Source organism: Callionymus lyra, chromosome 10 (assembly GCF_982586985.1).
Source record: "Callionymus lyra chromosome 10, fCalLyr1.hap1.1, whole genome shotgun sequence".
Taxonomy (NCBI): Eukaryota; Metazoa; Chordata; class Actinopteri; order Syngnathiformes; family Callionymidae; genus Callionymus; species Callionymus lyra.
Window position 1 is genome coordinate 21803027 of NC_141827.1, and position 19792 is coordinate 21822818.

A 19792-nucleotide genomic window follows, 5' to 3' on the forward strand; every position below is an offset into this window, starting at 1 on the left:
GTGACTGACCCTGTTCTCTGTTTTTTTTTGTTTTTTTTTTCCTGTTGTTTGGAGGTACACAAAGGCGGTACTTGTACTCGGTTGTGTTCGGACTTGTGTCTTATTGATAAGAATCGGCGCTGATTTTGTGTTTTAATCGTGAGGTCAGCAGTGCTACTTGGCATCAGGAAGTACTTTCAGGAAGTAGTTTTGCTGCCTCGTTTGAGTGACAGCCGTGCGGTGGTGACGGCAGAGGCGAGCCGACACTCAAGATGGCAGGTAACGGCATTCTACTCACGGGCTTATTCCTCATTTATTTTATTATTAAACGGGGATATCGACTGTAATGATGCCGCGGCAACATAAACACTTTCAACTCGTTCAACCCTGTTTTATATTCCGGCGTTTTCGACTGCTTAGCCGAACGAGGCGACTCTCGTCAAGGGCTGGACACACCATGTTAGCTCGCTTAGCTCTGCTAGCGTACTGGCTAACAAAAGCTAAACTCAAGTGGAAACCGGTGGCTTTGCGACAAAATCGCAACACAACCGCACAATAGAATAGACTTGTGGTGGATCTATGTGATGTCTTTTGAAAAAAAATCTCAAAACATTCTCACGGACGATGCGGCATTTGTCTGCAAACTGTTGTCATAGCAAACGCTAGCTAGTTGACCTAGCTAACGCTACCCTGGTGGCTTAAAGCATTTTATGCTATAAGCTGAACGAATTCTTCATATTCCATAAACGTGTGAGAAAATGGCGATTCTCGTATATATATATATATATATATAAATAATGACATTTTCTTTGCCACTGTTCAGTGTAGATTTCCAACAGTACTGTATCAATTTTTAAAATGTAAAAACGATACCATTTTTGGTTTTCACTTTCAAATAATCATTTATTTTTATTATAGCTCTTCTATGATTTATTCAAATAGCCTATGTTTCTAATAAATTATTTGAATTTTCTTTATTTTCTATAACATGGGAAGTATTCACATTTTCTGTTCATTTTAGAATTGAATAGATTGCAGCAGTCACTACGTCTTCCGCAGTCAAAGCAACCATGTATTCCCGTGTGATCTGGCTGATGACTGAGGACGAGAGGATACAATAATCGACTCCAGTAGCTTTTTAAAGATAATATTTGGACATATTTTGGTTTCAGTCCAAATTAAAGCAGTTACGACTTTGTCCAGAGTCATGCTGTCTTTAAATTCTGTAAGGCCAGAGTCATTACTACAAATATATCCCTGTTCCTAAAGTATCAAAATATATATCATATTATCATGTATCATGATACGTTTCATATTCTTGACAGTAAACTCCCCTTTTTATTTACTGCTTGTTCCATCTACTGCATTTATCAATGTGTTGTCTGGAGGGGTTGTTTTAAAAAATCTGGGTCGCATTCTAAGTCAAGCTGTAAACATTGGCATTAGCCGGCACGACCCATCTACCTTCTCAGCGGCTTATGTCTGGGTTGAACATTTGACCTCCACCTCAGAAGTTGTTTGGCCTAACATGGGTGTTTGTGATGCAGCGGGAAAAAAATGATTAGAATGTTGTCCTGCTGTATTGGAATTTGATAATGTAACACCTTTTGTTGTGACATAACCTCTCATTGCTGTACACGTGTTCTATAAGCCAGCCACTCGAAATATTGTTGCATTTAGTAGTTTATTCAAGTTGAATTAGTAACTAAAGTCATGTTCAAGTTTTCCACCATCGTTTTATTGTCACATTTCAATGATGGATTTTCACCAAAAGTAGTTTCTGCCCCCTTATCAGAAACTACATTTATTTGAATAGAAAGCTAGAGTTAGGAGTGTGACTTTATAAGTAATAGGAGTCCCCATATAAGAGTATGTTGTTTTATATCATTATGTAATGTTGGCAAATTATAATCTATTAACATAATCTTGTCCTTGTTACTACCGGGGAAATGTTTATATAGTTGTACTATCATGTTGATAATTGCTTGTTTAAAAATCCTTATTGATGTTTAAATCATCAAATGACTCGTACAGTAGTGAACTAATACATCTTATTAGGTTTTTCATCCAATATTCGTGAATTGATATGGAAATGGCGGCACAAAAGAGGGATAAATCCTGGTCGTTTTTTTTTGCTTTCCTTAAAACACAATTAAATAATTTTGTATACCAATAAATAGCTGGTATACTTTTTAAATCTTTGTATATATATTTTCTAGTGAAAAATGGTGGGCTAGTGGCGCGTTCGTTATAAATCTTTGTGAAAATATGTTTACATATCATTGTTGTCTCTTTTTCTCTTTAGGTCTATCTTTATATTTTGAAGATGGGCATGACGATCTGGACGACTGTAAGTGTACTTTAACACTGTAACCCATCTACATTTTTATTTCTTGCCAACAGGTGCACCTTTGGTAACGTGATTGTGATCTTTCTAAGGCATCACTTGTATGTCATTTTAAGTTATCAGCAATATTTATGGGTTTAATGGGTTGCTATTATTAGCAGTTATGTAGACCTGCAGCAACTATACTCTCTTACCGCAAACCCATTGTACTTATTGTTGGTATATTTTACAGCTGGCTTACAACTTATCTTAACTTTAGATTTTTTTTTAAATTGTTATTTATTTTTTCATATTTTATTTGATCATTTCTATATATTTGTGTATGTCTGTTACTAGTCTGCTGTAGTTAGTTGACTTATTGGTATATTGACATGTAAATCAACTTCTGTCTTTCAGTTGGGTTTGATGATTATGGTTCAGAATGTGAAGGGATCCGCATCACTGCCTTTTTAGATGCTGGACAGGACAACCTTACTCCTCTTGGGAGGTTGGAGAAATATGCCTTTAGTGAAAATGTCTTTAATAGGTAAGTGGACTTCCATGTTGTGACTGAAAGATCTAAATGGACAGAACACACACATTATTCAGCCCATGTCAAAGTTATTTTGTTGAAATGAACGGCAAAAAAAGAGCATAAGAGAATACCAACACCTACAGAATGTCATGTTTTTGTTGTATTCCTCGAAACTTGTATTTATTTTAACTTGATTTAGACGTAGTAATGTTCAGATATGGTTATTGGTTGGGTCTGCTTGTCATAGATGTATTTTAAGCAGTATTTATATTCTCAACAATAACCATAGAAACGACCTGTGTTGTTTTACGTGTATATCGATAGCTTTATACATTTATTATTATCTTTTAAACATTTTTTGCAGCTACATTTAAAAATATGTTTGTCATTTGACATTGTTGCTGACCCCTGTCGGGACATTCTGAGAGCAATTATTACCACAAGTCAGCATGTAGTCACAAGGAAACATCTGGATCTCAATAAAATGATGAGGAAGCATCTGGTGGATGGAAACAAATATATTCCTGTAGGAAATTATTTATCTATTTTTTTGGGGAAACACTACCCACTGTCTGCATTGCTTTTTACTTTTCTAGCCACAAACCCTGAAAGGGGCTTTGGTACTGGAATGTGAAAACGATTAAGCCTTGTGGCTGGTTTCTGTCTCAATACTCATCTTTGCAGATTCCAACACTACAGGCCAGACTGTAAAATGTATTTGCCAGAGCTGTGGATGTTTAACTCCGAGCTCTTTGTATGTTGTTGTTAATCCACTTGTTTTAAAACTTTGTGTAACTTTCCAGGCAAATAGTGGCTCGGGGCCTGCTTGATGTGCTTCGAGAGTTCAGCGAGAATGAAAATGACTTCATCAGTGTCATGGAGACGGTGGCCAGGATGTCAGAAGATGGAGGTAAATGTTTTGTACTACAATTTTTCTTTAATATAAGATAATAAAGTTTTAATTAAGATGGACAAATTATGATTGTATAACTGTAGATTATGAAAAGTGTATAGTTTTGAAAGATGTATTGCATTTGTTATATTTTGTCACTGGTGGGGATCTTTTCTTCCAAAGTCCAGAACTAGTTAAAGTAAACGTGTCAAGATCCAAATAGTTTGGGATTGTTTTTATTATACTATTAAAACATGTAGATTATGTCGTTTGTATTTTTTATTTTCTGTGTCAAAAGCATACTTTTTTTTTAAATCCACAGAGCCGACAGTGCGAGCTGAACTGATGGAACAGGTCCCAAATATTGCCATGTTTTTACATGAGAGCCGGCCCAATTTTCCCGCAGCTTTCTCCAGATACTTGGTGCCGATTGTTGTCCGGTATCTTACTGATCCGAATAACCAGGTAGGTTTGGAGAGGCGTGTTATGCGGATAGCCTCCTTTACGTTTATATGTGACTGATGAACTTGTTTTATGTTATCTTTTGGTGTAAATTAACTCTTATGTTGCACATTTTTAAGGTGCGGAAGACCAGCCAAGCGGCGCTTCTTGTTCTGTTGGAACAGGGCCTCATTTGCAAGGCTGACATGGAGACCAAAGTTTGTCCGGTTTTGCTAGAGTTGACAGAGCCCAGCAGTGATGATGATTATAAAATCGAAGCAGTCGCTGTAAGAAATAAGAATTATTTAGAAAGACTTTTTTTTTTTTCTGTTTGCCAACTACACTCATCTTGTAAACACTCTTGTCTCCTGACAGATCATGTGTAAAGTTGTCACCATGTTGAGCAAAGACACAGTGGAACATTTGTTACTTCCACGCTTCTGTGACTTGTGTAGCGATGCCAGACTCTTCCAAGTTCGCAAGGTAACACCCTCGCAACTGTAGTTGTTGTCTTTGTCGCATTTAAACTGAAACGCGCTCGGTGGGATTATGACTTTGTCGTGTATTCTTTGACAAAAATGTTAAAATTTCCAAGGATGCATGACTCTGTTTGCCTGTAAGTTTCGTCAGCCTCTGCTCAATACAAATGAATCATCTTGCGGTCTTAAAGGGCCATGAATAATTGGAAGAAAATGTATTGATCATGGGCGAGATCAGCAAAAGTGGTACTTCCTGCACTCCAGTTTTCTAGTCTGTGGAATTCAATTCTAGCAAAGTCCTGGCATCATCACTTGAAAAATACTTTAGGAGTTAAAAGTAACACCTTTACTTTAGGCAGTAATAATAGTTTGTCACTTAAATACCATTCTTTCCAATGATGGAGTAGAAGGCCTGTTTATTCCAAAGTTATACTCATGTGGGATATTTTTTTTAAATACCCTCATTTATGAATCCTCTTTTTAATTACAGGTCTGTGCTGCTAATTTTGGAGAGTTTTGTTCGATTGTGGGTCAAGAAGCAACAGAAAAACTACTGGTAATAACTTGAGTTTTCAAAAGTCTCTCTGCATATCCTGTGTTTTCATGTCCTTCTTCTTAATACACTTCAACACAGATGCCCAAGTTCTTCGACCTGTGCTCGGACAGCCTTTGGGGGATTAGGAAGGCCTGTGCCGAATGTTTTATGATGGTCTCCAACTCCACTTCTCCGGAAGTGCGACGAGCAAGATTGTCCCCTCTGTTTATCAGCCTCATCAGTGATCAGTCGCGCTGGGTATGTCTAACTGTATCACCGAAGCCTGGAAACCATGTTATTTCGAGGAGCATAAACACCGCATGACTGACTTAATTATTTCCACTAAATACAGGATCATAACAGGGACAACTCTTGCAACTCGTCCTCTGAATCTGAATATAGCTCTAATGTGAAAACAGATTTTTTTTTAACATATTTCCATGGATAAATATAACAGCTGTTAATATTTCTATATACAGTTGCCATGCACTACATGAATACATTGTCTATGGTCTTAGAACTAATGATGTTCGTTTTGAATATTTAATTGTTGGAGATGTGTATTATAATATAGATTATTGAAATGCAATCGTTTATGGTTCAGTAATGCACTTTGTTAATCCATTCCAAGTGGTTTATTTGATATCTAAATTAAGGAAGGTCTTAATTTTAGACATTCCTTAAAATATAGTTTTAGAAATTGGTAATTCCATGACAATATGTGAACTTTTCAAGCTGAGGTTTTGCTGAATATTTCTCCTGAATATTTTTAATAAATATGGTTTAGTTTGAAAGAGCTAACCTATTGTCCTCTGTATAGGTGCGGCAAGCAGCTTTTCAATCTCTCGGGCGTTTTATCTCCACATTTGCAAACCCAACCAGCACCGGTCTCCACTTCAGAGAGGATGGGGCACTATTAGAGGTTCCCAGGTGTACAACAGACAGGTGAGAACGTCTTAAATAACAACGACGTACAAACTGACTATTCTTGCGTATACCTGTATGTATATTTATCCGGCATAAATTAGGCCTCCATCACCTTCTTTAATTATGATTATGATGTTGAATGTTGCTTGTATATCACTGTTAATTTTACAACAAAAGTTTTGTCATATAAAAGCATAAAACCATGAAAACGAGTCAAAGGTTTAACTAATCCAACTTCATGATTCATGAGGGGTGTGTAGGCTAACTGGTCTGGAAGATTCCTTTGAGTCTTTTCTTAGACAGTTAATGAGCTGTTCAATAATGTATTTAAAATGAAAGGGTCTTGTTTAGGTTACATAGTTACTTGTTAAGCTGCAAGAGTTTGTTTCATAGGTCAGCATTATAAGAATAGACAAAAAGTGTACACATTTTTTCTAGACCTCATTTGCATCGCTGTCCTGATTTAACTTTGATCGGGGAAAGGTAAGCGGAGCAGTTATTGCTGCATCTCGAGACCAACAGAATGAAACCTAGATTAGTCACACTTCGTGGAGATGGAAATAACCAAACCCTGGCCTCTCAAGGATAAGTATCTGTTAAAGTAATTTAACATCATAAAGAATTTATTTATGCTGTTATCTTGTAAGGAAAGAAGTTGTGGTACTGTGAGTCATTTACGTCAACTTACCACTCCTTACACAAAACCAATATTTGTGTCCTGCTTCAATCATTTACCAGATAAACATCTTTAATGTCGCCAAACATGGAATGATTCATTTAGCTGTTCGCAAGTTTAAGAATAATGAATTGCAAAGTGTGCCACATGTGCTATTCTGGTGTTTTGAACTGTATTATATATACTAACTGGAACAATTTGCTTTGGGTTTAATTTGAATAATATGTGTATTTGTATATTTATAATGTCTGGGTTTTTTCCTCCTTAAAGCTCCATCAACTCCTTGAACCGCTCGGATATTGGCAGCTGCCACACAGAAAGAGTTATTGCCCACACGCCTCCAAACCAAGATGGCAGAGCCACACCTTCGCCAGAGCACGTCCCTTCGACAGATGGCGAGGAGATGCATTACAATGACACCCAAACACTAGTTTCCCGGGAGATGCATGACGGTTTCATACGTCGCGTCCAGAACAGCGGGGATGCTCCAACTAACACAAACAACGCAAGGGGTACAAAAGAGGCGGACGAGAACTTTAACTCTTTCCACTACTGGAGATCGCCTTTGCCCGACATCAGCGGAGAGCTGGAAATGCTAAGTTGTAATAAGAGAGAGGAACCTAAGCTGGAATCCGAAAAGAGAGAGGAGGCAGTCGTGGAGTTGGTGGAGAGCTGTTCAGATCCAAAGTCCAGCTCTGGTAAAAGTACAAGTGACAAGATCCAGATGGTTTTGGATTGTTTGCAACCCCACATCGATGACCCAGATGTTCAGGGTGAGTGTACGTTTGTATTGGAGCTCAGGATAAATCTGATGCAGCAGTTGTCTAATTCAAAATCCTCACCAACAGCTCAAGTCCAAGTTTTGTCGGCTGCTTTGAAAGCTGCTCAGCTGGATAGCCCTGCAGATGACAGCCCGCCAGAACCCCCAACTTCTCCAGAGCCCGAGAGCAACACCTCGTGTGAGATGGAGGAGAGTAACATTGTGGAGGTTCAGTCAGAGGATGAGAAGGGTCAGACGGAGGAGGAGACGCCCACAGACACTGAGGCATCACCTGTTCAGGAGCAGGGTGATGAGGAGACGCAGACGGAACCTTTGGAGGACACGGAAGAATCTCCACCCGACTCACCTGTTCTCGTAAGAACACTTTGACTTTTAAAGACTCTTATTAGTTACACCAACTTGACTTTTAGCACGGAAACATGTTTTTTTTTCTCGTGCCCGCTCACCCACACTGCTATTTCAGACGATTATGTTTTTTTCACATAATTGTGTTGTTGCAGGACTCTGAACTCATTGAAAGTGTAGAAGTGGAGGAGAAGGAAGACTCCGACAGCCCAATCTCTGAAGAAAAACCTAAAATTCAGGTCAGTCAGCATTTCTGTCGCTTATTGTTTTAATGAGGGCTTTCATAAATATAGATCTTTTCCTCCTCCGTCACTACAGAACGTCATTCCTCAACAGTTGTTGGACCAGTACCTCTCCATGACCGACCCTGCTCGTGCTCAGACCGTGGAGACGGAGATAGCCAAACACTGTGCCTTCAGCCTGCCCGGCGTAGCGCTCACTCTGGGACGTCAGAACTGGCACTGCCTCAAAGACACGTATGAAACCCTTGCTACTGATGTTCAGGTGGGTGTTTTCTTAGCTCTCTACCATCAAGCAAAGCTAAGCTTTGTAGCTGTAAAAATGAAAGTGAGTGCTCTTCTCCACAGTGGAAAGTTCGACGAACATTGGCGTTCTCTATCCACGAGTTGGCCGTCATCCTTGGAGACCAGCTGACGGCAGCAGACCTTGTACCAATCTTCAATGGGTTCCTCAAAGACCTGGATGAAGTACGAATTGGTGTACTAAAACATCTGTATGATTTCCTCAAGGTAAGATTAAAGTCCACAAGAGATTAGCTCTTTCCACTGCCTGTTATACTACACAAATCCTCTTTCTATAGGTTCGAGACTCGAGCCTTATTTAATGGCTTAAATAATCAAAAGTATACCTCACCTGCAAAACGGAAAGCTTCACTGCTGACATGAAGCATGTCATTCTGAAACCATCCAGATGTTACATGTGGACTATTAATGCATTGTGTTTGACCCTTTGAACTGCAGTTTGCTTTATTATTGCTACATTTATGTCAGGATATGTTGATAAGCCTGGCCGATCAAGTCATGCTAAAAAGAAACATTTTCAGCATATTAATCGTTTACAATTTACAAGTTGTTACAAAAAAACGTATTTTGAAACGATATATAATTTTTTTGGGTTAAAACCCACAAAAAGACAACCCAATAAAAGTTAAGCATCTATTGTGTGTTGATATAAAGCGATAACAACCAAGAAAGCTTGTCTTAATAATGCCAAAGTCCAGCTCGTTCAGTAATGGGTCAGTCGGAGAGGATTGTTGGTAAACAGAGGGTTTCTTAAAAACTGTTTTGCTGACGTTGAATGTTGTTGTTGTTGTTGTTAGCTTAGCATGACTAGCACTGCCATGTGTCTTGTTTGTGTTAGGCTCATAAAAGCATAATGCTGATAACCATAAGAATTAATGGTGAATTAACTGATAGAACGTTGTTTTGTCAGGAAGACAGTAGATGGCTGTTTATGTTGTTTAAAGCCTTTTTGAAAATGTAAAGTAATTCTGTAGGTTCACATGACATATCATCATTTACTCTATATTCTATATATTAAAATGAATTAATTTTTTTGATCGATTTCTAACCTAAAGAGACGCCATTTGGGATAAACCTAATCAGCCAATGACATGACACAATTGGAAAAATATCAAAAGCAATTTGATGACAATTGTCCATTTCCATGCTTGAATGAATGTGCAATGAATTCCTCCATTACATTTCCTCTTTACAACACAAAACGAGGTCAACTGTTTTGTTGTTGCAGCTGCTGCACGCGGACAAGAGGAGAGAGTATCTGTACCAGCTGCAGGAGTTCATGGTGACGGACAACAGTCGCAACTGGAGGTTCCGATACGAGCTGGCGGAGTACGTCTCCCTTTCCTGATTCCAAACTGGATATGACGACATTTCTAACTTTTACTGTTGTCTTTGGAATGTGAACTTTATGTGTAAACGTTTACAAGTGTGCTTGAAAACTGCACACGTTATATTTTCTCATGGTCATAAAAGTCCCTTTAAATTAAATGGCAGTACAATCAGTTTTTAAACGACAAGCTTATAGAAAGCACTAGAATCATATCATATATCCAACGAACAATGGAGGTTATTTCTTATTTCGTCCTCTCTTAATATACATTCTAGTTCTATTCATTCTAGTTGGCACATAGTTATGGACGATGTCTTTCTTAAATGTTTACTTATGCATCTTATCTTCCAAAGCACAGTTATGCTTTTGTTCCTTAAATGACAGAGTGGAGCCTTAATCTTATCTTTGTTTCCAGTTGATTTGTTTCTGACTCCCACAAATATTTGTAAAGCTTCGTAACTTGCTGTAATGTCCCACTATTGATCTATAAAGTATATCTTTTCCTCATCTTTTCCTCTCAGCAGTCATGATGATAAATTCACACATCAGTGACAATAGATTTCATTGTGCTGAGGTTGGATAATTGAATTTCCTCGACTAATAATGTTTTCTTAAAACAAATTTTTGCTAACAAGATCAAATTAAAAGTGCTAACTAATGTTTTTCCCTCTGCTCTTGCAGGCAGCTGATCTTGATCATAGAGCTGTACAGTCAATACGACGTGTACGACTACCTCAGACAGATCGCCCTCACACTCTGCTCTGACAAGGTCTCGGAGGTCCGGTGGATCTCCTACAAACTGGTGTGTACAAGCTTTTGTTAATGTTCACACATGATAGATTAACACAGAGATGAAGAAATGCAAAATGATCTTCTATCATAACACATGTCTATTTGTTTAGTTTTTAATAATCATGTTTACTTACAAATATGATCAGTGTCACTCCAAAAATAATAATGTAAAAGTATATAGTAGGTAATGGGTTTAGTTTCTTTTTCAAGTATTTCTGTGTAAAGAGGGTTAATACTGTGTTTTAATTCAACGTGGCAGGTTGTGGAGATCCTTCAGAAGTTGTATACAACTGGAGCCGATGATCTGGGTCTCAACTTCATCAACGAGCTCACCGTCAGGTTCTGTCATTGCCCCAAGTGGGTCGGACGGCAGGCCTTCGCCTTCATCTGCCAGGTTGGTGATCATCGCCACTTTATGGCTGAATATAGGCGTGTGTAGCAGAAGCAGCAGCTTCAGTACACGCATGCACACACTCTTAAGGTTGTTGAGGTTATTTTCAGTTGAACTGTGGCAGGAATTTTCACTTAAATAACTTGTGTGGACATGACTCTGGAGTCAAGTAGAAACACGTTTTCCTTGGTTGTTTTGTTTTTGTCTTACATGGACAACATATAAATTTCTTCAACTTGTTTCTGGAGATAATGAAGAAACATAATTCCTTAAATATTTTTGTTATGAGACGTCTAGTGGTTTCACCCACAGAGCTGACTGCACTGTGTTCTCATTGTCTGGTGTTTCTCTGTTGACTTCAGGCCATCGTGGAGGAGGACTGCATGCCTATGGACCAGTTCAGCCAGCACCTCTTACCCAGTCTGCTTAGCCTTTCCTCCGACCCCGTAGCCAACGTTCGAGTCCTGGTGGCGAAGGCCCTGCGGCAGAGCGTCATGGAGAAAGGTAAATGTGTTTTGACTACATGACTACAGCAAAAAAGTACTTATGTACAAACTTTGCATTTAGAGTATTATTTATGGAGTTGCTGACTCTGCATTGGCACACACTGCATACGTAAATCACAGTCAAGAGTGTTCAAGTCCAGTTAGTGGAGCTGCTATAGATGAAGGATAGACTAGTGAAAAGATCACCTGCTGCTGAGTCATTCTCTGAGAGCATTGGATGCATTTCAGGAATTGTTTTGTGTAATGCTTTTGCCCACAAAAATGGGTATGACAAGAATGTCCCGTTTTATCTATAAGATGACGAACAATTGTGAACACTGACTACTGGTACCATAATGTACTGCAACAGTTCAAGTTTACACAAGAGCAATAAAGTATTATGAAAGAATGTCAATTATACTGTTCCAACACTGGGGGGAGCCAGTAGGAATGTTTTCAATGTTGTTTCTGCGCCGTTGCCACATAACAAATGTGAATTATTTTTTGGTGGGTCTCCAGTTTTATTTTTCTGTTAACTTTTAAAATAGAAAGCAAGATCAATTTTATTATTATAAATGTATAAATAGATTATGTGAGTAAATGTAGGAGAGAAATCCTTCCAGGCATCCTTCCTCTCCCTCTGTGTTTGATGATCTACTGACTCCTTCAAGAAACATCTTAAGACATTCTTATTTGCACAGGCTTTTCCTTGATTGTCTTTGGGCTGATGTGTTTTTCTCCATGTTGTCTTGACCTTTAAAGTATGTATTTTAACTGTGTATTGTTTTGTTTGTGTAAGCGCTTTGTAATCCTGTTCTGAGAAAGGCGCTTTACAAATAATTCCTTACTTACTTAAAGATGTCAACATTAATGAATAGGTTCCAATTTAATTTTGTCAAAGGGCTGTGCTATTTCTGTCTTATATACAGTTGCTTATTAATACATTTTAACTTTGGTTCATTTGTAAATTTAATTATTTATATATTTCAATATCTAAACATGTATTTATACTATTTCGCTTTTCATTTATTTCCTTTTTTCTACTTCATATTTATTTATTTTAACATGTGCCTGGTAGTAAGCAAATTGAGAAGGCCTCCCTAACATCTGTAGAAAAGAATAAAATCTAAATGTATAAGTAATGTTGAATAATGGGATACATAAATAATGAAATGTACCATTGATAAAGAATAAAGTAAAATGTATTTATACACAGAAATGTTAGTAAAATCACAAGTCAATTATTTATTTATTTGGACTTTTAAAATATTCAAATATTAACTCATATTTATTAATTTATAAGACATTTATTTATTTTGCATTTAGTCGTTTCTTCCACATTTATTTATGTGTAACTATTTCATTAATCGTCCTTCATACACAAAGCTGTGCAGCGCTGACCTCTGACCTTTGCCCGTGCAGCCTACTTTAAGGAACCAGGCTGTCCCTTCTCCGAGGAGCTGGAGGAGACGGTCATGGCCCTGCAGTCAGACAAGGACCGTGACGTCCGCTTCTTCGCCAGCCTCGACCCGAACAAAGGCCTGATGGAGACGGCTCCCCTGATCTAGGAACCTACCCCCCCACACCCCCCTTCCTTTCTTCCCGGCCTCGACCCACCTGCCTGTCCACCCGATGAGACAGTCGGCATCAACACCAGCACCGGACCACTCGGACAAGGACGTGAGAATGACTTGCTCGTCTGGTCAGGCTCCTCATGGACTCTTGCTAGATCAGGACTCGGGTCTCGGCTGCACCCCGTCTGTGTCGGGGGGAACTTCTTTCCCGCTTCCTCTTCCACACTAACACGGACTTGATCCTCAGACTCTCCAAAGCGAATTGTAAGCTCAGTATGATTTTTTTTTTTTTTGTTTTTCTTTCTTCGACTTTTTTGGAGGATTTCTTATTGAACGCACACTAACTCAGGGGGTCTCATCTGAACCGAAACAGCATTAGCTCACGTGACCGCGCAGCAGCTGGTCGACCGAGCGGCTGAACCAAGTAGCTCCGCTGCTGCCTCGTTTCCTCCTCATTGTCTTCTCGGACTTCCTGTGGGGTTACGCCCGCCCTTCCTCCCGTGGACACTCTCGACAGGACTTTTTTTTTTTGTTTTTTTTGTGAACATTCCTGTTTTGTTACCAAAAAAACTCAAGACAGGAGAAAAAGAAATACCTCTGATTGAGCAGCGTGAGCGAGAGAAGACGCACCGGGTGGATCTCCACGTCGAGGTGGTGTTGACTCGGATCATCTTAAAGGGCTCCTGATGATGTGAATCACTCACAAAGCACACTGTTGGATTATGCATGCCCCCCAACCCCCCGCCTGTCATGTGAATACTGGGTTGACCCCTTGAGTGGGTCTCACTAGTCACTTGAACAGCTTCAACCTGTGGAACCACTATGTGTTTTTGGAACCAAGGCCAGTGTGTGAATATCGGAAACACTCACTCAGTTTTTTTTTTCCTGCTTTTTCCCGCCTTCTGTTGTAAATTGTAATCCTTTTTTTTTTTTTTAACCTTGACGTAACTCAAGGACTGATTGTGGTGTGTGCTGTGCATCTCAAATCTTTCTTCCTTTTTTTTGGAAAAAGGAGAGCGCGGTAATGGCGGCGCCATCTCGTCTATCTGCGAATTTGTGTCCATCTCATTTTTTTTTTTTTTTTTTAATGTAGTAGAACAGTTAATATATACATTTTATGAGAATTATTTTTCTTTTCAATTATGCACCACTGTTCAAAGATTTTATATCCTAACTTTACAAAATTTACAATCTTTGTAATATTCAATGGTTTCTTTTAAAAAGACATTTTATGTAATGTTATTTTTAGTACTCTGTAATTAAAATGCTGAGAATAAAAAATCGTTTTTGCCTTTAAAGTTCTTGTTTTGTCACCATGGAAACGGGATGTTGGTGAAACAAGGTCATTTTCCGAGACTTGTAGACAGTGTTATTTTCTTTGTAAATTTGGTTAATGACTACTACCCTCTTGGCTCTGAAGATGAAGCTTCATCAGCCCATTACTGGTGTGTAATTAAACATGTGTAGATCCTGACATGAGTAAACCAGGACGATACAGACACTGAAGGTTATTGACAATTATTAAACACAAAGCAGCCTCTACTTTTGAAGCAGCACTATCTGCACTAAACTGTTGCTACATTTTAACTTGCTGTGGTCCTTACAAAAATGATTTTCTCTTTGGTTTTCCTCTAGACCTTCCAACCCCAGGATCCTACTACCAATATACCCCTATCCCTCCTCTGTACATGACCATCTCATTCTCTCTGACCTTATCTCCAGAACATCCAACATGTTCCTCTGATTGACTCGTTCCTGATCCATCTTCGTCACTCCCAGAGAGAACCTCAACATCTTCATCTACCTCCAGCTCTGCTTCCTACCTTTCCCTCAGTGCCACTGTCTGAACATACAGCATCTCCGGTCTCACCTCTGTCTCGTACATCGTTCCTTTCATTCTGGCTGATACTCTTATCACACATTAATCCTGACACTTTCCTCCACCCAGCTTGAGCATGTTTCTTCACCTCTGCTCTGGACTGTTGACCTTAAATACTTTGAATCCTTCACCATCTTCATCTCCACTCCCGGTAGCCTCATGGTTCCACTTGGGTTCCTCTCATTCACACACATGTATTCTGTCTTGCTGCGACTAACCTCCATTCCTCTCCTTTCTAGAGCATCTCCACCTGCTCTCACCACAGATCACAATGGCATCTGCAAACATCATAGTCCATGGAGATTCCATTCTTACCTCGTCTTATATTGTGTCAATGTTTTTCTTTCTGCTTTTCATTGCTCTTGAAAACCGTATCTGTATATATTCATATTTTTATAATGTATTTATTTCATTGTATAACGGCAATTCATGTCCAACCTTCCTGACCCAGCCAGCTGTAATCAACCCTGCTTTGTTTATACAACAAGTCCCTTGGAGGTGGAAACTTCTGGGGTTTTATGACATGCAGTGACAAACCTCAACGCACATTACACATTTTCTAATGTATATATTTCAATGAAAAGAGAGTTTTGTTCAGACACATACTGATGAGTACAATAGAGTCCAACATGTATTTAAGACACACTTAAATCTACACATTAGTTGACTTTTAATGTAGATCAATAATTATTTGAACATTATTTCTTGACTGCCTGTCAGCTGACGATGAAAAAGCACCAAAATGTATCAAAACATTTTAATCATGAGGTTAATATTCAACAACATCTTGAGAGGTTTAACTAAGTTCTTCTCTTCTGAAAAAGCAGCAGCTGCCGGTCCCAGGCTGTACTCCCAAAGTTCCGGACCAGCTCCATGTCACACTGTCCCTCCAGGTACTCGGTGGCGTGCCCGCTGATGTCTCCTCTGATGCCCAGAGTCTTGAAGTGGTCGAAGTCCGATCGGCCCAGCTTCCTCAGGCGCCGGGCTGCCGAGCGGTAACACTTCCAGGGCTGGGCCTCCAGCAGGAGGTTCTGGCTGACGGCTGCGAGGCGGGACAGCAGCCGCAGGAGACCCGAGTCCCCGTGGTTCAGGTGGACCCACATGGTGACGGCCAGACACACGGTCAGGTGGAAGCGGGAGCAGCCGTGCCGGCTCAGGTAGTCCTCGAGCCGCTCGGAGTCCTGGGTCACATCCAGAGGGATGAAGGTGATTCTGTCGGGAACAGGGTTGATCTTCGTGGCCTGCTGGATCAGCGTCTGGTCCAGGTCGAAGCCCAGAAGGTGGACTTCACTATGTTCCTGCAGCAGATGCTGGTAGAGGGCGACACTGAGCTCCTGCAGGAGCAGGACGCATAGGAAACAAGTTCATCGAAGGGCGTCACCTTGTGGACACATTACTCCACTACATCCAACAGACATTATCATTTTTACACTTTAATATCGAAAGTGAATCTTGACAAATTGAAAAATGCATTAATTTTCAATTCCCTTCTTTAATGAGGTTAAGATGTTTTTATTGATTATTTAAGAATAAGATATTCCTTTATTATATAAGGTAAGGTTTCACGTCAGCAAGTTGGCAAGATTAAGAGTAAATACATATTTGATTAAACATGCAGTGCAAAACATACCTACCTAATAAAACTAATAATAAAATAGCAATACATTATTACAGTATACATATACATAGGTAAATGTGTATATTTTCCTTTTTGTTTTGTAATTTGTATCAGGGCTTTTTCAAAACATTTTTTGTAATAATATCGTTTTATTCATGCATTTTATGATGTATGATAGTGTTATGTTCATTGTGTTCATGTTTTTTTTTAATCATATCAGAATCAAAAACTTGTATTGCCAGCGTTGTTAACACAACATAGGATTTCTTTATGTTGAACGAAGATGTACTTTTCACTTATTCATATTGATATATGCAAAGAATACAAGACAAATGTCTTTTTTTTAGCTATTTGAGCGTTAATTGAACATCTCTAACAAGATGTAACTATACACGATGACATTCAAACGTTATTTATATTATTAAATTAATTGACATTTCGTTGAAAACTCACCCCTGAGTTGCAGCCAACATCCAACATAAGAACCTGGGAACCACCTTCGTACCCCAGATCCTGAAGCAAGGTTTGGGGAATCAAAGTCAGTCTGTTCTTTGGTTCGTTGAAAGTGTAATAGTTGATAAAGTTTCCATAAGGAGCAGCACCAGAATCTATCATCGCCTCAGAACAGGTGACGCTTGATTCATCATCTTCACAGGCCGCCATGCTGGTTGGTAGGTGTTTACTTCCGGGGTGCTGGTCACGTGTCCTCATTCGACCACGCCCCATACGTTTAAACAGACATTTTGTGATAAATAACATTCGATTTTATGTTACTAATATGGTATGATACTTAAATAAATTTCACCTTTAAACTGTTGAATTAAAATATAACTGATTGGTGGTGAAATTGAATACATAAATCAAAAAAATACATAAAAAATAAAATAAATACCTAAAAAAATAAACATTTAAATATAAATATTTGTATATGCAGTGTATTATGGAGCCCCGGAGGTAACATAGATATGAACGACGATAAGTGACTTATGTATTAATAAAAATGTATAAATAAATGTTAAAATGTATAAAGAAATGTCAAAATGTATAAAGAAATGTCAAAATGTATAAAGACATGTATAAATAAATGTTAAAATGTATAAATAATGTCAAAATGTATCAATAAATGTATGAAGAAATGTATAAATGACAAAATGTAAAACAGCTCCATTCTTTGACAAAAATTACATCAGAAGTCATTTATTTATTTTGACATATTGATATTAATCCATACATTTATTTATACATAAGTCATTTATCGTCCTTCATAATAGATGCATTTTTTTCATCTCGACATAATAGTATCACGTGATAATAAAATAAACATGTCACCTCTGGGGCTCCGTAGTGTATCGCGTTGTTTCAATTTGATACAAACACAAGATGTACAGGTGCAAAAAAGTTCTACATGCTAATACTAGCAATAATTACAGGTATATAAATTAATATAATTTAGTTTACAGCACTTGAAAAAGAATCGCCAGATACTGGATCTTGTTATTCAACGTTTACATCTTCCTTGATATTAACTGAAGAAACCACTTGGTGTCGCTGCATCAACTTGTCAACACACCAATGAAATAAGAGAAGAAAAGCGACACTACTGCTGCTCGGCTTCCGTAGCTTACGAAAGCTAAGGTGACTTAGCTTCTCTGCTAACATCGCATGTTCGCTCTGTGACGTCGAGGAAACCAAACGTGAATTTCACAAATCAAGGTAAAAGCAAAACTCTAACATTTCTACGTGTGACCTGCATGTTGTATTTGGAAGATGAGTTCCTTATTTCGATATAAAAGATGAATGACAACGACTTCACGTCACGTTCACCAATGTTATTAACAGGTGAAGAACTTCCTGGTATATTTATTGATGCATGAACTTACGCCAAGAATATACAACTATCGAATACATCTGCTCGTTTTTAGTTTATCTGATAATTATTTAGATTTATTTTCAAACCTTCAGCAACATTGATGGTCTTCATCTTTCACCTTTTAAGAATTGTATTTTCTGTGCGTGTACATTCCCAGATATTAAATTAGTTATACCTTAAGTTGAGTGGTATTTTTTTTAAACATTTTTAAAATTTGGTTTTTCTCTGCAACGTTGTTCTTCTACAACATGAATTAAGCTATAGATTGACTGAAGTTTTGTGTTTTGTGAAGAATTGTCTTAATTTTCAGAGGTAAAAAGTGCTTTGAAGACGAAAATAAACTCCCCAAAAGTTAGTTGCAATCTCACAATTTATTTCGATGCATATGCATATTTTTCGTAAAAATTTCACCGAATTTTAGTCAAACCTTGGGTTTTTTTCCCCACTCTCTTTTGGCTAAATGAAGATATATTCTCGAACATCAGCTTTAAAAGCACCTGGAGAGCAAGCTGTATCCTCTCGTCCTCAGTCATGGCCCTTTTCTATAGCCGCGGAGGACGTTATGACTGCTGCCATCTTGTGGCCGGAAGTTAAATGGCAACACCAAAGTGAACATTTCACATGAATATTCGCGTGTGAATTGTAAAGAAAAATTAAATTGTTTTACACACACTGATGAATTTCCAATAAAGACCCATGATAAAAAATTAAATATAATTTGAAAGCGAAAAATATATTAAACAAAAAAATATACCATTCTTTAGTGATGGTCTGATGAAGCAGTGTCATTGTACTCAGAATCCACTAGATGGTATTCTCTGCACTATTTTCCTTTTGTTTTGAACTGTTCTAATGAAACATCACATCACCTTTAAACTGATGGCGCCACCTACTGACCTCTAAACATCATCACACTGTTTCATGAAGCTTTGTGAACCGATCACTACCATTCTCAGAAATCAGTTAAGCCAGGTTTAAAAAAAGGACCATGTTGCAAACGCAACGTAGAACATCTGGAACTCCCATCACGATGTTCAACTTCTCAGCCTTAACACGCGTGTCATTTCCCTACAGAACCCTCAACATGGTGTCTGGGAAGCGTGTGGCGGACGTCGGGTACAAGATCTTCAGCTCGTCGATGGTGCTGTTGACGGCGTACGGCGGCTACCTGTGTTCCGTCAGAGCGTACCAGTTCTATCAGTACAGGGTCCAGCAGAAGCTGGCGGCGGAAAACCAGGACCCCAACCTCATGAAAGACTGATCTCTTACCGTGTTCTCGACGATTCCGATGGAGAGAGTGCAGAGGAACGTCACCATGAAGGAGAAGAACATGTGTCAAGATTGATTTATATTAAATGTATTTAATCCACAAGAAAAAAAAAAGTGCAACGTGAT

General features: G+C 38.6%; 3 protein-coding genes across 3 annotated transcripts; 2 read left to right on the plus strand and 1 right to left on the minus strand.

Moving 5' to 3' along the window:
• Positions 1–177: 177 nt before the first annotated feature.
• Positions 178–14328, plus strand: ppp4r1l (protein phosphatase 4, regulatory subunit 1-like). The gene is made up of 20 exons (XM_087800148.1): positions 178–258; positions 2285–2329; positions 2723–2852; positions 3644–3750; positions 4055–4197; positions 4314–4460; positions 4549–4656; positions 5143–5208; positions 5287–5445; positions 6008–6132; positions 7061–7563; positions 7639–7925; positions 8072–8155; positions 8235–8420; positions 8504–8665; positions 9687–9787; positions 10470–10590; positions 10840–10974; positions 11334–11475; positions 12879–14328. Exons 1-20 carry the CDS (start codon positions 252–254, stop codon positions 13022–13024), a joined length of 2904 nt encoding a protein of 967 aa, XP_087656274.1. The 5' UTR covers positions 178–251; the 3' UTR covers positions 13025–14328.
• Positions 14329–15510: 1182 nt separating this feature from the next.
• On the minus strand, positions 15511–17190 carry bcdin3d (BCDIN3 domain containing). Its single transcript, XM_087801078.1, has 2 exons — positions 16981–17190; positions 15511–16243 (listed from the first exon to the last, which is right to left on the minus strand). The coding sequence occupies exons 1-2, from the start codon at positions 17188–17190 to the stop codon at positions 15710–15712; spliced, it is 744 nt and encodes a 247-aa protein (XP_087657204.1). The 3' UTR covers positions 15511–15709.
• A 922-nt stretch (positions 17191–18112) lies between these two features.
• cox14 (cytochrome c oxidase assembly factor COX14) lies at positions 18113–19780 on the plus strand. Its single transcript, XM_087801019.1, has 2 exons — positions 18113–18240; positions 19472–19780. Exon 2 carries the CDS (start codon positions 19482–19484, stop codon positions 19656–19658), a length of 177 nt encoding a protein of 58 aa, XP_087657145.1. The 5' UTR covers positions 18113–18240; positions 19472–19481; the 3' UTR covers positions 19659–19780.
• Positions 19781–19792: the final 12 nt, after the last annotated feature.

What these genes read in the sequence shown, in the direction of transcription:
- ppp4r1l (XM_087800148.1), top strand. An exon ending in AAGCAACAGAAAAACTACTG is followed by an intron (nt 5,209 to 5,286) that starts GTAATAACTTGA and finishes ACTTCAACACAG; the next exon opens with ATGCCCAAGTTCTTCGACCT. An exon ending in CCTTCGCCTTCATCTGCCAG is followed by an intron (nt 10,975 to 11,333) that starts GTTGGTGATCAT and finishes TGTTGACTTCAG; the next exon opens with GCCATCGTGGAGGAGGACTG.
- bcdin3d (XM_087801078.1), bottom strand. Translation starts at nt 17,190, where the DNA reads ATGGCGGCCTGTGAAGATGATGAATCAAGCGTCACCTGTTCTGAGGCG. An exon ending in ATGTTGGCTGCAACTCAGGG is followed by an intron (nt 16,244 to 16,980) that starts GTGAGTTTTCAA and finishes CTGCTCCTGCAG; the next exon opens with GAGCTCAGTGTCGCCCTCTA.
- cox14 (XM_087801019.1), top strand. Translation starts at nt 19,482, where the DNA reads ATGGTGTCTGGGAAGCGTGTGGCGGACGTCGGGTACAAGATCTTCAGC.